We start from the raw sequence: 16282 nt of genomic DNA on the forward strand, positions 1-16282 counted from the left end.
GTACATTCTCACTTCTCACATCAGTGAAAAAACATCTATCAGTGGAAGAAAGCATCAAAAGGGTTCAATATTCCTTACCCAACAGACACAATGGTAAAGTCCAAGATATTCCAGCCATTGCGTAGGTACGCATCAGAATGCAGAATAAACCCATACGATACTATCTTTAGAGCTGCTTCAATGGTAAATATAAAAAGGAAGATATATTCAACCTTTTCCTGAAATGAGACACAAATGAAATAATATTAAAACTTAGGAATATGGACAAGTAAAACATTTTTTTACTGCTATAGAAGACAGAGGACTTCAGGATCAGATGCATAAAGTATGACATTAGTCTAATTATTTGTCAGGCTTCAGTTGCCCTTTAAATGTCCGTTAATGTCAATTCTTACAAACAGACACATAAAAACATATACTTTGTGTTTATTTCTTACCAGGACTGTATTGACTGAGTTGGTGTCATCCTCTGGCATTGGTAGGAAGATGGCTAGGGCCACGCAATTAGCAAATATAGTCAACAGAATGATCATCTCAAATGGTCTATTTTCACAAGTTAAGGTAGGTATTAGAATTCAGGGGACATTGCTGGACAAGTCTTTATTTTTAATGGCTTCACTAGTCAACCCTGCTTGGGTGCTATTCTCAGGTCTACCAATAGGTGGTAGGCCAAAGGTCAGAATCAGACACAAAGAACTAAGATGGCCTCCACACCAATACTACAGCTAAAAAAAATACATGTGTTGGTTCAAAAATAAAATGTTAAATGGAGTGAATTGTTTGCAATGTAAAAAGTATAATTTAGAGATAAAAAGTAAACCATAAAAATGATGACATAATCCCTTTAAAAGTAATGTAAACTGTAAAAAATATGAATGTAAAATTGCTCACAGTGGTCTTTTACTTTTGCTATTATAATTATTATTTTACATAATTAAGCAAGTATCACCTATTTGTTAGTTCTTTAAAAGAAAAATTCAGAACAAGAACAGGGAACTTCTGATGTTAGAAAAGACATAAGAACGTTTTTCATGCCTATCATAAGCAGAGCAACATAAGCAACACATCTAAATTGTTTACAGGTTGAATAAACCTGTGAGACAGCATGTTAGCATAGACAAGATCACAGCTGACTGAGGCAGGCACATGGTTATTGCAGGAGCAGTATGTGTAAAGGTCAGAAAAAACATGAAAATATACTGCAGATTTCAGAACATGCAGAAAACTAGAGAGACTCTTCACTAGCCATTTACTAAGGGGCAGATTTATCAAAGGTCAAAGTGAAAATTCTAATTTAAAAAATTTGAATTTCGAGCTAATTTTTGTGTACTTCATGTAGGGAATAGTCCAAATTCGATTTGAAATTTAGAATTTTTTAATTCATCATGTACTGTCTCTTTAAAAATTCGACTTTGACCATTCGCCATCTAAAAGCTGCTGAATTGCTTTTTTAGCCTATGGGGGACCTCCTAGAACTTATTTGGAGTCAATTGGTGGACTTTGAAAAATCGAAGTTGTTTTTTGGAAAAAATCGAATCGAACGAATGCACTATTACTTTGATTCGTACGATTCGAATTCAATCAAAAACGGACCTATTCAGCCAAAAACACCCTTCAATTTAATTTTAGTCTAGGGATAAGAGGAGAATTCACCAAAGAGAATTTCCACTACCTATTCGAAAGATAGTCCTTATATCCGCAAAACCATTAATAAATATTGGAAAATTCTAACACAGGATCACCATCTAAAAAATATTATACCATCTCAACCCAATTTTACTTACAAGAAAGGATATAGCCTGGGTTCTAGGCTATCCCCCAGTTTATTTACAGACACCAAACTTATGCAACCCACCCATTGGTTAGACACTAAGGGGTGCGACAGATGTGGGGTATCCCGATGTGAATCCTGCAGGTACATGAGACCCTCTAAGGATTTCACAGATAGCAACAACTCTAGGCGGTATAAAATAAATTTTTATGCCAATTGTGGCACTAAATCCATCATCTATTTGATTACCTGCATATGTGGATCCAAATATGTAGGAAAAACCAATAGGCCAGCCAGAAAATGAATATCAGAACACCTAAATTGTGTCTCCAGAGGTGACACCAGTTCGGCTGTAGCTAAACATTTGTTGGATCGCCATGTGTGGGATTTGTGTATATCCTTTCAAGTTATCGATAGGGTGGTCCCCAATGTTCGGAAGGGTGATACCAAGGTCTCTCTCTTGAGAAGAGAGGCTTTTTGGATCTATGTATTAGATACTATAGCGCCACACGGTCTGAATAGATCACTCATTATCATGTATCTTGAGATTTATGAGAATTGCGCTATTAATTTTCAGGTTTTTTTAGACAAATTCAAACATATGTATTTGACTTAAATGTATTGATCTATTTATTTAATCAATTTAAACAGTTTGGATTAAATATGTTTAATTGATTTGTATATATATCATTTATCTATTTAGCCTACCAATATTATCAGGTTTTCAGTAATATCATTTTGATATTCTTTTCCTCCTTGTTTATTTTGTTGCACTCTGTTTGCTCTGCTGCCTTATCACTGCTAGTTTTTTTGAATATATTTAAGGAAAACTTACTAATTGATAAATGCTCAGTGACTTTTGGTCTTAATTTTATTTGCATTTTTTATTAGAGTGGTTTTATATGCTTAAGAACTGTAGCACTTTAGCTTCTGATGAAGTGACATTTGGTCACGAAACTAAGCTGTTTGCTTTAATGGTGTGTTTTAACATGGAATAATAAAGATTCTTTGTTTAAACAAGCTTAGTTTCCCTGATTCCTGTTTGAGGATGCCCTCCACACAACCAAGTTTGCTTTGAATTTGTACTTCCGCAGCCAGATCAGTTTCCGATAACAGGCTCAACAACCGCTCTGCCAAGTGAATTCAAATTGCGAAGTTTTTCAAAATCGAAATTTGACTCTTGATAAATCTGTCCCCAGGTCTGAAAACAATACATAACTAGTGATGGGCGAATCTGTGGCATTTTGCTTTGCCAAATAAACTGTTAATTAGCGTGAATTGGCGAAACGAGACGTGTGCCTCAATTTTTGATGCGCACCAAAAAAATTTGATGCGAACGCACATTATGTTTTGACGTGCAACATTGGTTTTTGTGTCACCTTTTTTCAGCTTTGGGCTTACCAATAACACATTTTCCCTTACTTTCAAGCTTTGTAGACTGTGATGATAAATTAATATGGCATCTTTTGTTTTTTGTCTGAATGTGCTGAATTGCATTGGAGTCAACAAGAAGACCAATTCACACGCATGTTTCTCTTTGTGTACTGCTACACACATGCCCTACATTGTTAGAGGACTCCTATCTTTTCAAAAGAAAAAAAGGGCTCCCATTTTGTTGTGATTTGTTTACATTACCTCTAGTCGACTGGTAATGGTATCTACTAATTCTCTATATTGATGTTTAACCAAAAAGTACCATCTGTACTTTATATATCTAATAGTAGATTACTAACATAATTACAACTAATAAATCTGAACAGATAGTATCTGGGTGCTTTGTATCTCAGAAAAAAATTAATAAACCATATATTTATGTGAATGAACCTTATATTTACATCATGTAATTGTAATGATTCTGAAATACTATGTAATGTAATGTTAATGACTCTGATTAAGAATAGTCATCGTTGTGTTATTAGAATCCAAACAATTTCAAGTATCATCTAAGTATTAGTTAAATGAAAAATAAACTCCAAATATAGAGGTATAAAAAACTTTTTTTAAATACAAAATAGCACAACGGTGCTAGGCCACCAGATAAATTATAGTGGAGGAGGAGGAGCATTGTCCCTCTGCAGAGACTGCACAATCACTCTGACCTCCTGAAGCTCCTGCCTCATGGCATTCACCTGGTGGACCATTGTGATCAGGAGCTCAGTTATGTCATAAAAGGCAGTCTGAGTGCCCACATGACTGAGTGCCTGGTTAGGTGGTGTTGCTGCCTGGTCAGGTGGTGGTGCTGTCTGGTCAGGTGGTGGTGGTGCTGCCTGGTCAGGTGCTGGTGCTGCCGCTGGTGCTGCCTGGTCAGGTGGTGGTGCTGCCACAGCTTCAGGATCGTCATCCTGAATCCACTCAGCTGGCAATGATTGAATTTCAGTTTGAGTAATACAGTAAGTGCATTTGTACAGTAAGAATTATACAGGATAAGGTGTCATGTTGTAACTACAGAAAAACATCTATAAGGATGGCATTGGCAGGTATGGGGCAACACCATTAATATAGTTTTTTTTGCAGCAGATAATCTCCATTTGATTTACTTGTTCTCTGCAGTTATATGACAGTTAATTATTACTGATGTTACACTATTCACCTAAACACACTTTTGCTCAAAAATAGCAAAATAAATAAGACTCAAGTGTCTTTATTGTGGTTAAGAAGGGAAACATATTTATTTTGTTTAAATAAATCTACCTTTATGTGAAGTAAAATTATTATCAGCCTTGCCACGTGCCTGAACAAATTTGCTCCAAAATAGTAAAATAAATAGGAACCAAGTGGCTTTATTGTGGTTAAGAAGAGAAATCTGTTTATTCTGTTTAAAAATCAGGCCTGGACCTGCCATGCTGTCTGCAGAAAATGTTTCCACTCCTACAAGTGTAAGGGCAGGGCATTGGGTATTTATATTGTTGACGCACATTTTTGACACGCATTCAACGTGCACATCACGTGACGCACGCACGTCCACTGTGACGCTTGCGCGCCGAGTATGACGCTCCCGCATCGAGTATGATGCATGGGTGCCAGATTTGACTGATTAGCTATAGAATTTACTGCTCAAATACATTTTCTTTTTCTTATTTTAGTAATAGTATGACTACATTATGCAACCATGCCGCAGTATTCTAAGTAACATTATTAGAATTAGAATTAAAAGAGGTAGGCCTCGACCAGAAGAAATTAGACTACAATGCGGCAGTACTGGAAGCAAAATTATTTTTAGGAGCCTTGACAGATCCCCAACCAAGACCCAAGTAGTAGCATGAACATAGAATTAAAATTAGATTTAGAAGATGTAGGCAGACTCCAACCAGAAAAAATTAGCCAGAAAAAATTAACCCGAAAATGCGGCATTATTGGAAGTCACATAATTTTTAGGAGCTTTGGCAGACCCCAACCAGAAGAAATTAGGCAACTAAGCTGGCACCTAATTTGATGAATCTGCTATTCAATTGAGTGTCCCCAAAATCCATTATATATTTTTTTGGTTGCACGTTTTACATAATGCAAACTTTCAATATAAGTATAATACAACACAACACTAATTGAAGAGATTGTTAATTTGTTATTTGTATGATGACCGAAGCAGCAGGAATTTTGTCAGCAGCCATTTCAGAGACCTCATTTGTGTACTTGCAGACATCTTACTTAAAGGCAATAGTGTGACTACATTTGCCAATCATGCAGCAGCATTGGAATGAACACTATTAGAACCAGAAGAATTAAATGAGTCAGGCCTCAAACCGAAGACTTTTGCCTAATAATGAGGCAGCAATAGCAACTAGCAACAGCAGCAGTAGTAGTAGTATTGGAATGAACTTTATTAGAACCAGAAGTATTAAATGAGGCAGGCCTCAAAAAGAAGACATTTGCCAAATAATGAAGCAGTATTAGCAACTAGCAACAGCAGTAGCAGTAGTAGTATTGGAATGAACCTTATTAGAACCAGATGAATTAAAAGAGACAGGCCTCAAACAGAAGGCATTTGCCAAATAATGAGGCAGTAGTAGCAGCTAGCAACAGCAGCAGCAGTAGTAGTATTGGAATGAATATTATTAGAACCAGAAGAATTAAAAGAGGCAGGCCTCAAACAGAAGACATTTGCCAAACAATGAGGCAGTAGTAGCAACTAGCAACAGCAGCAGCAGTAGTAGTATTGGAATGAAATTTGTTAGATCCAGAAGAATTAAATAAGCCAGGCCTCAAATAGAAGACTTTTGCAAAATAATAAGCAGCAGTAGCAACTAGCAATTAGTGACAGCAGTAGCAGTAGTAGTTTTAGAATGAACTTTATTAGAACCAGAAGAATTAAAAGAGGCAGGCCTCAAACAGAAGACATTTGCCAAATAATGAGGCAATATTTGAAGAAACATTTTTAGAAGCCATGGTAGGCCTCAACCAGAACAAATTAGCCGGCTAAGCAGCAATATTTGAAGAAACATTTTTAGAAGCCATGGTAGGCCTCAACCAGAACAAATTAGCCGACTAAGCAGCAATATTTGAAGAAACATTTTTTCGAAGCCATGGTAGGCCTTAACCAGAACAAATTAGCCGACTAAGCAGCAATATTTGAAGTAACATTTTTAGAAGCTGTGGTAGGCCTCAACCAAAACATATTAGCCGACTAAGCAGCAATATTTGAAGAAACATTTTAGTAGCCATGGTAGTCCTCAACCAGTACAAATTAGCCGACTAAGCAGCAATATTTGAAGAAACATTTTAGAAGCCATGGTAGACCCCACCACAAAAAAATTTGCCGACAATGCAGCAGTAGTACTAGGGGTAGCAAGCTGCAGCAGCAGGAGCAGACATATCAGCCAGATGGGGAATAGGCAAAACTATGGAGGAGTCTATGAGAGAAGAGTATAGGCAGCAATGGAGAGAGGAGGGTACAGCTATGAGGAGGAGGAGAGGAGGCTAGTCTCTAATATGTTGGATATCCCCGCTTATTTTTATGAATGTCAGCATATCCACACTGCCAATGGATAGCCGTGTCCGCTTTTCAGTGACCACCCCACCTGCGGCATTGAAGACATGCTCTGAAAGGACAGTGGCAGGGGGGCAAGCCAGCACCTCCAGAGCGTACTGTGCCAGTTCTTGCCACTGATTGAACCTTGACACCAAAAAATGCATGGGGTCATCATCAGGGCGAATGGCGTCCTGCACGCTGACTGACTCCATGTAGTCAGCCACCATATGCTCCAGCTGTTGCTGGTGGTGTCTTTGGGTGCTGACTGGGCATGCTGCTGCCCTTTGAGGCAAAAAAAGCTCTTCCACACACCCATGAAATCTCCACCTTTGCTGCTGCTAGGCTGCTAGACTCTCTGCTGGGTGTGTGGAGCTGTGGAGGCCTGAGAAGTGTCAGACTGGGGGACAGCATCCACTAGTTTTGAGCACAGAGCCCTCCTCAATTGACCCACCTCCTCTCTCTCTGGCTGGGTACAAGGAACTCCCCCAACTTCCCCTTGTACCGTGGGTCAAGCAAAGTGGCCGCCCAGTAATCATCCAGGTCTTCAATAGTACAGACCCAGGGATCATTCTGGAGGCCAGCCATGTAAAAGAGGTGCCCCAACCAACCTCTTCTTGACTGCCCTCCAGATGCAGCAGGTCATCTGGCTCGACCTGCTCTGTATCCTCCCAGCCACGAACAATAACTGGGGTGGTTGGGTGGCGTGTGCCTAGCTCCCAATGTTGTGCAGGCACCCAGTCCTCCTCCCCCTCAAGGCAAGGCACATAGGTCAGGTGGCCTAGGTAGATGGCAGTTGACAGCGTTTGTGCTGTACTGAAGCGTAACTGTGAGGATACTTCAGGGGTGGCTCATCCATAGCAGAGGATGAGGAAGTGGGCATGTGGGGTTTGCTCTGTACCCCACGGGAAAGCACCTGTAGCCTGATGGGAGCACCCCTGCTTGCACCCTCCCCAGCACTCATCAGAGTGACCCAGGGGGCAGTGTATGATATGTATCTCCCCTGCACATTCCTGCTGGTCCACTTGTCAGTGGTGCAATGCACCCTGCTGCAGACAGCATGATCCAGGGACACATTCTCCACCACCTGTTGGTGGAGGGCAGGGACGGTCTTCCTGGCAAAATAATAGTGGCTGGGGATCCTCCAGTTAGGGGCAGTGCAAGCCATCAGCTGACGGAAGAGGTCTGTGTCGACTAGCTGCTGCACTGCCAGAAGTTTGCCAGGCAGGCATTGCGCCTCTGCACTTGGGGGTGGCTGGGGGCAAAAGGTGCCTTGCATCCAAGAAACTGGGGGAGGGAAACCTGGCGGGACAGGGGCTGCATTGATGATGATGGCAGTGAGGAGGAGGCAGAGGGGGCTGCAGAAGAGGCAGAGCTATACAGTGGCCGTCTCCAACTGTGAGCCTCAGAATCCTCTTAACAGTCCAAGAAATTAGTTACCTGGGAGCACCACGATGTGTGACCTCCTCTGTGTGCATCACGTTTTGGAAAAGTACCCCGGACAAAACTTCATAGTCGAACTTGTATGTAGAAACATGGAGCACCACAGGAATGAAGTCAAAAGTATTAATAAAAGTCCAAAAATTTATTGATCCATTAAAATCGGCACATCATGATAGGAACAATTGGAGAACCATAGGCTTAACGCGTTTCGTGGCTATCCATCCACTTTCTCAAAAAGCTTTTGCCGATTTTAATGGATCAATAAATTTTTGGACTTTTATTAATACTTTTGACTTCATTCCTGTGGTGCTCCGTGTTTCTACATAAAACCTCAGAATCCTCTTCACTTACTACAGGGGATGGGAAGCTAGTGCTTCTTCACTGAGGAATGGGAGTAGGTGGACTGGAAGTGCCACTGCCCCCTGATGCCCTGTCACTTTGGTGCTGCTTCCACGTCATCCTGTGATGACGTTTCATATGGGAACTTAAAGCCGATATTCCCATATGTGACCCTGTCTGCCCCTTCTAACTTTCTGCTGGCAGAGATAGCACACCGCTACCGACTGGTCCTTAGTCTGGCAGGTGAAAAATGGCCACGCTACCGAAGTGCGGGCCACCACCTTGCCTGCTGTGGAGGGCTGGGGATGGTCCCCACCCATATGCCTAGAGGCTCTGGACCCTAGTGCAGTGCTGCCCTGTTGCCTGCCTGCCCTAGCAGAGGTTAGTTGGGTTTTCTGCCTCTGTGGGCCCAGCTCATCATCATCAACAACACACAGTTCTCCCCCTGAACTGCTGCTGTTATCCTCCTGGGCCGGCTACCAGGGTCTGTCCCTGTCATCATCCTCCCCCCCAGACCAGACCCTGCATCATATATGGCATCAACACCCACATCCAGCATGCTGCTGTCTGACCCCACACCTGCAGCCTGCTGCCCTGACATTAGGGGACCCTGCCTAATATCCCGACCCCTACTGATGTGGGCTGTGCCATGACCTCCTCCTCATCATTCATGTCTGATCATCATAAAAAGACCCTGAGTGTCTGGGCCAAAGTCCACCTCAGGATCAAATATTAAGGGGGATGGGGTGTTCTCCAGCACTGAACTGGCAGGTGACCCCACCTCCTGCCACTCACTGGTGCCTGTTGCGAGTGTATGGGTTGCAAAGCAGTGGCAAAAAAATCTGGCACAGTCCTACATGTGTCAGCTGCCCCACTGCAACCCAATGCCACCTGCTGCTGTGGCACTTGCTGCTGCTGTTGCTGTGATGGCAGCTGCTGCTGTGATGGTAGTTGCTGCTGTGATGGCAGCTGCTTGGATTGCAGCTGCTGCTTCACTACAGTGCCCAGACTGGGTGTTGTGTATTTGCATAAGCTGTGTTACGTTTTATAAAGTTAATTACCTCTGAAGGATGTTAGAAAGTTGCAGCCTTGGGAATAGTGGGAGGAGACTAGGAAGCTAGTCTCTGTGTGTGTGTGAAATAAAGATGGTGAACTGATAACAGCCTGTCTGCATTACTGAGATATAACAATGGGGAAAAGGACATCTGAACCCTCTGTGCATCCCCCTGAAAAGTTTCTGCAGCACCCAAGAGAGCCTGCAGTCTCTTGGGATCTCTTGTATGAACAGTTTTCTATCTACTTACTGGCATCTGGCCTGGATGAGACATCCCCTGAGAGGAAAAGGGCCCTGTTACTTCACTCCCTGGGCTCTGAAGTATACTGCATTTTCACAACTCTGGGAGCTTCTTCATACACTGTACATTTTTCATACACTGCCACAGTACAGGCTCTGGAGAATTACTTTAAACCTGCCCCAAATGCTTTAGTGGCCAGAGTTCAGTTTTGCAGGCACTGTCAGGCTGAAGAAGAACTTATATGTCAATATGTTGCAGAGCTGAGGTGGCTAGCAGTCCCCTGCAATTTGGTCGCTGGCACGATCAAATGATTAGAGACCAACTTATTGAAAAAACTACAAATGCTAAACTTAGAGAGAGGTTGCTTATGGAACCAGATACACTTACTTTACAAAAAACTGTGGAGATGGCGTGCCAAATGGAAATGGCTTTGCTTTTGCTTCAGGATGGAGTGAGGTCGCAGTTCAGGTACACAAGCATGACTGACAGTACATCTAATGCACACTGCTTCAATTGTGGAGGCATCTCTGTTACCCTCTGCCCACTACAGAAGACCTCATTTCCCAATGCAATGGGTCAAAATTTTCACAAAGCTGGACCTCCGTAAAGGCTATTTACAAATATCCCTTGGCAGGCCAGAAACCTAACAGCTTTCATTACACATCAGGGACTTTACCGTTTCAAACGCATGCCATTTCGGCTGTGTTCTGCTCCAAGCTGTTTCCAGAAAATCATGGTAATTGTTTTTGCAGGAATCCCTGGGGTAACCATTTATCTGGATGACATACTCATTCATGCACAGTCTCTGTAGGAACACAACGCAATCCTTGATCAGGTATTTCACAGGCTGATGGACTATAACCTCACCTTGAATGAAACAAAATGTGTTTTCACACAAACTGTAGTTGACTTTGTGGGTCATAGACTCTCATCACTGGGAATTCAACCCTTGCAATCCAATGTTGAGGCCATACATCAATTACCTGAGCCAAAATACAGAGCAGAACTCGCTTCCTTTCTAGGATTCACAAACTATCTACATTTTGTACGTGCCTTACTTAAAAAAGATGCTCTGGGAGTGGACACCATGTGTTCCTAAGCAGTCTGTACACTGTGACATTGTATTGCTTCAGCACCAACCCTTGCGCATTTTTCAATTTTCCATCGCACTCTTCGTATTCAAAGATGGTCAGACAGGTTATATCAATATAACTTTGAAGTTCGCTACAGACCAGGAAAATTGAATCAAGTAGCAGATTACCTGTCACGTATGGTCCTCAAGTCTGAGGAGACAAAGACTGCACAGGAGGAAGAAGACACATTGATGATGTCCAATTCCTTAGTCTTCACAGTTACACCACAATATTTGGTGACCTCATCTCAGTATGACCCAGTGATTCAAGAAATACTAAACTACTTATGTGGGGAATGGCCATCTGGTTTACAAGGACACCTTCAGTCATACTACCAAGTGAGAACATCGTTGTCACTCTTGAAAGATGTTTGTTTAGTACAAGGGCACAGGGCAGTAATTCCAACTGCACTGAGGCCAGCAGTCCTCAAGATGGCCAATGAAGGACATTTGGGTGTGGTAAGAACAAAAAAGCTTTGCAGAGAAGCAGTATGGTGGCCTGGCATAGACAATCCAATTGAAACCTTGATTCGTAACTGTGAACCATGCTTACTCAGTGGGAAAAATTTTAAGAAAACGGCTGCTCCACTACAAGTTAGGCCTTTTCCACAAGCCCATGGGATAAAATTCAGTTGGATATATGCGGAGAAATAACCATAGCACCACAGCACCAGAGGTATTTGTTAGTTGCATATGATTTATACTCTAAATGGCCAGAGGTAGCGACAGCAGGGGTCATTACCTCAAAAGTTGTCACCACTACCTTAAAAGGATGGTTTTCACGGTGGGGACTTCCACTAGAAATCATTACAGACAATGGCCCACAGTTTGTGTCAAAAGAATTTGAAGACTTCCTTCAATTGAAGGGGATAAGGCATATTTTAACACCACAATACCATCCACAGGCCAATGGAGGTGTGGAACATTTTAATCAAACTTTAAAGAATGGCCTTAAGGTACACCTACATGAAGGCCTTCTATCCAGCAAGGCTTTAACTACAGTTCTACAGCACTACAGGTCTGCACCCCGTAGCGCAACTGGGGAATCACCAGCAAAACTAGCACGTTTACGTCCACAGATAAAAGTAACGGAACCCAGATACTTGCGAGCAAGGCTAGAAACCTATCAGGGCAAAACAAAAGCTTACCATGATTCAAGGAGAAAAGCCACAATTACCCTTAAGGTTGGGCAATGGGTGAGAATAATAAAACCCTCAACCAGGTCAAAATTTGATCCCATATTGTCTGACCCCATGCAGATCCATAGTCAGTTGGGACCAGTCACCTACAAATTGCAGGATGGATCTACTTGGCATGTGAGCAGTTCAGTACCTGTTTTTGAGCCTTCACAGGTGCGGGACACTGCCTCTAACTGGCATTTCTGGAATGATACACCAAATGTGGTTGCACAGCCACAAACACCAGACAATACTCCACCCCCTGTTGAACGGGCCACTGAAATAGGAAATGCATAGCCATAGCAGTAATATTTGGGCACATTAGTCATTAGTGAAATGATCTGCCACTTGGTCTATACTGCTGCCTGTGTGCTTAAGGTGTTAGCAATAGACACGTACTGGCACATAGTGACGCGCAGCTCTCGCATTCTTTTTTAGTTTACTGTAATGGCACATCAGTACATCTATTGCACCTTCAGCTCTAAAGAAGTATGCGATAGTGGGGCATCACTACATGCCAGTACGTGTCTATTGCTAACACCTTCAGCACACAGGCAGCAGTATAGACCAAGTGGCAGATCCTTTCACGAATGTGCCCAAATATGACTGTTACACGATTCCTGATTGTACTGTGCTGACGGCCACATTATTATTAATTTCATGTCAGAGATTGCAGGCAGGTGTAAATTTGAAATCGGGCCACAATTGGCCCCGGAGCAGGACTTTGGATATGCCTGGTGTAAGTGAAGTTTATTTTGCTTGAATTAACATCATTAAACAGGATTTGAAATTATTTTTTAGGGTGACAGGTCCCCTTTAATGATTGTAATAACTTGGAAGTGTGGTACAACCTGCAACTCAGTGCAGACTTTTCTCTTTAAAGGAGAAGGACAGTGTAAATCACTGGGGGTAGCAAATGTTAGGCACTGTTTGGCAGTCAGTGAGTACCATGGAGCAATCCTTGTCCTGCACTTTCCTTCTTTACGTGGGTGTTCATGTGCAGTAAAAAGCTGGACTTTTAGCAAAAAAAGACGGCAATCGACTGTCCCTGCCATTGAGGAAAGAAAAAAGGGTATTTGCTAAGAAGAATTGGACCTGTGCAGTTTTCTGCTAACAGGATAGTGCCCAGGGTATCAAATTAGTGATAACAATCAGTGGGGATGCCTAACATCTGACACTGCCCAATGATTTACACTTTACTTCTCCTTTTAGAGGCCCTGCATTGGATTTATTAGGAAACTAATGAGGAATCCTGAGAACTAAGGAGTCAGTATGTGCTTCTGCAGCAAGTCATTGCTAGCAGCTGTCTTTTGCTGCTAGTGCTTAGCTCTGACAGGATGATTGACAGAACTGCATGTGCACTTTACTTTAGACAATCTAGATTTTTAAGCAATTCAGTAATGTAAAAATGGCAATAGGTATTAATTTGAACACAACAGTATAGAGTATAGGGCTGCTGGTGTTAATTTTTAGTGTCCCATGTGTTCTTGTGCTCTGTATTTTGCACTTGCTGTGCAGTAATCAGAGACTTAATGGGCAAATATGTGCTACACATGCAAATTGTATAAGAGCAAAGTACCAAAATCCCCTTTTTGTTATTTTTTTGACTGATCAGTATCGAACAATAATTTGTACATTATCTTTAAAGGGGTTGTTCATCTTTAAATTAGCTTTTAGTATTATGTAGAGAGTGATATTCTTAGACAATTTGCATTTTGCATTTGCAAATTAATTTTAATTTTTTATTATTGTGGTTTTTGTCTGACTTTATTCAGCAGCTCTTCAGTTTGCAATTTCAGCATTCTGGTTGCTAAATCCAAATTACCCTGGCACCTATGCATTGCTTTGAATAAGAGACTGAACTATAAACAGGGGATAACCTGAATAGAAGAGTAATCAAAAGTAGGGACCTTTAATATCCGAAGGGGGTCAGCTGGTTGATGAAAACAAACAAAAAACACAGATTCTGAACACATATTTTTGTCTGTCTACACAAATGTGGAACCAGTTAATGACGGTTTCCTTCTTGATAGTCCCAATTCTAGTAATACAACTAATGATGCTTGGTTCACACATGAGGAAATTCAAAAGAGACTAGAACATGTTAAGATAAATAAAGATCCAGGGCCAGATGTTATTCATCCCAGGGTACTTAGCGAGCTTAGCTCTGTGATTGCCAAACCACTTTACTTAATTTTTCAGGATTCTTTGAGGTCTGGCATAGTGCCTCAAAACTATAGGCCAGTTAGTCTGATGTCAGTGGTAGGAAAGCTTTTCGAAGGGTTAATAAAGGATAAGATACTGGAATTCATAGCAAATCATAATACTATGAGTTTGTGCCAGCATGGTTTTATGCGTAATAGATCTTGCCAGACTAATGTAATTTCTTTTTATGAGAAGGTAAGTAGGGACCTCGATTCTGGGATGGCAGTGCATGTGATTTACTTAGACTTTGCTAAAGCATTTGATGCAGTGCCACACAGAAGGTTACTGGTTAAATTAAGAAAGTTGGCCTGGAACATAGTATTTGTACCTGGATAGAAAACTGGCTAAAACATAGACTACAAAGTGTGGTGGCAAATGGAACATTTTCTAATTGGACCAGTGTTGTTAGTGGAGTACTGCAGGGCTCTGTATTAGGTCCCTTGCTTTTCAATTTGTTTGTTAAAGTGGACCCGTCACCCAAACAAAATTATTCCAAATCCTATTTTATCATGTTAGTCAAGCAAAATGAACTTTAATTACACTGTATAAATTATTTGAATATTGTTTCCATCAGTCTGGGAACTCATAATTATATTAACCAGGAGGGAGCCATTTTGAGGACACTGTTATTAAGGCAAGCCTTGTATCATCTCAGAATCTTGTTTGTGCACCAGGGGACAGGGACCCAATGTCCATCCCCATGCCCTGGTTACACAATTAAATCGTTAAGAGAGCTGGGGGGAATGTGTAGAGAGCAGTGACATCTAGGAAGTGCTGAATAGAAAGTGAAAGTAATTGTTTACCCCGCCTCTATGCCTAGGCATAGAGGCGGGGTAGGCAATATTTGATTGACAGCTGATATTTTTAAATGAGTTTACAACAGCTATGAATGCTTTAATAAAAAAAAGAAATTGGCTTCCATGTTTAATTTAAAAAGGACTTTTATTATACAGATTTTTATGTCTGGGTGACGGGTCCACTTTAATGACCTGGAGGTGGGCATTGAGAGTAATGTTTCTATTTTTGCAGATGATACTAAATTGTGCAGAACTATAGGTTCCATGCAGGATGCTGCCACTTTGAAGAGTGATTTGTCTAAGTTGGAAAACTGGGCAGCAAACTGGAAAATGAGGTTCAATGTTCATAAATGCAAGGTTATGCACTTTGGCAAAAATAATATAAATGCAAGTTAAATGGCAGTGTGTTGGGAGTTTCCTTAAATGAGAAGGATCTTGGGGTTTTTGTAGATAACAAGCCAAGTTGTCTAATTCTGGCCAGTGTCATTCTGTGACTACTAAAGCAAATAAAGTTCTGTCTTGCAAAAAAAGGGGCATTAACTCAATGGATGAAAACATATTTATACCTCTTTAAAGGTCCTGGTAAGGCCTCATCTAGAGTATGCAGTGCAGTTTTGGACTCCAGAGGTATATAAATGAGCTGGAGAGAGTGCAGAGGCATGCAACTAAACTAGTTAGGGGAATGGAAGACATTAAATTATGAGGGTAGACTGTCAAGGTTGGGGTTGTTTTCGAGGGGGACATGATTACACTTTACAAGTACATTAGAGGACATTATAGACAAATAGCAGAGGACCTTTTTACCCATAAAGAGGATCACCATACCAGAGGCCACCCCTTCAGATTAAAAGAAAAGAACATTTTTATTTGAAGCAACGTAGCTGGTTCTTTAAAGTGAGGTTAGCGAGGTTGTGGAATGCACTGCCGGGTGATGTTGTGATGGCGGATTCTGTTAATTCCTTTAAGAGTGGATGGAAGATTTCTTGGACAGACAGAATACAAAAGGCTATTGTGATACTAAATTCTATAGTTAGTATAGACATGGGTATATATAATTTATGTGAGAGTAGGGATAGGGATGCTGGGTTTTCATTTGGAGGGGTTGAACTTGATGGACTTTGTCTTTTTTCAACCAGATTTAACTATGTAACTATATAAC

The 16282-nt window shown here is 41.3% G+C and overlaps 1 protein-coding gene across 2 annotated transcripts in view; it reads right to left on the reverse strand.

Moving 5' to 3' along the window:
* The window catches only part of LOC108707491 (voltage-dependent L-type calcium channel subunit alpha-1S), a 155323-nt gene that overhangs the window by 88916 nt on the left and 50125 nt on the right, over positions 1-16282 (reverse strand). For both annotated transcript variants that reach the window (XR_005965388.1, XM_041582031.1), the window contains exons 3-4: positions 438-543; positions 79-218 (exon numbers count right to left, since the gene is read on the reverse strand). Coding sequence is in view for 1 of the 2 variants with exons in the window: in XM_041582031.1 (XP_041437965.1) it covers positions 79-218; positions 438-543 (246 nt within the window). In the remaining variant the exon portion in view is untranslated. The remainder of the gene's footprint in view (positions 1-78; positions 219-437; positions 544-16282) is intronic.

Source organism: Xenopus laevis, chromosome 2L (genome assembly GCF_017654675.1).
Source record: "Xenopus laevis strain J_2021 chromosome 2L, Xenopus_laevis_v10.1, whole genome shotgun sequence".
Lineage (NCBI taxonomy): Eukaryota > Metazoa > Chordata > Amphibia > Anura > Pipidae > Xenopus > Xenopus laevis.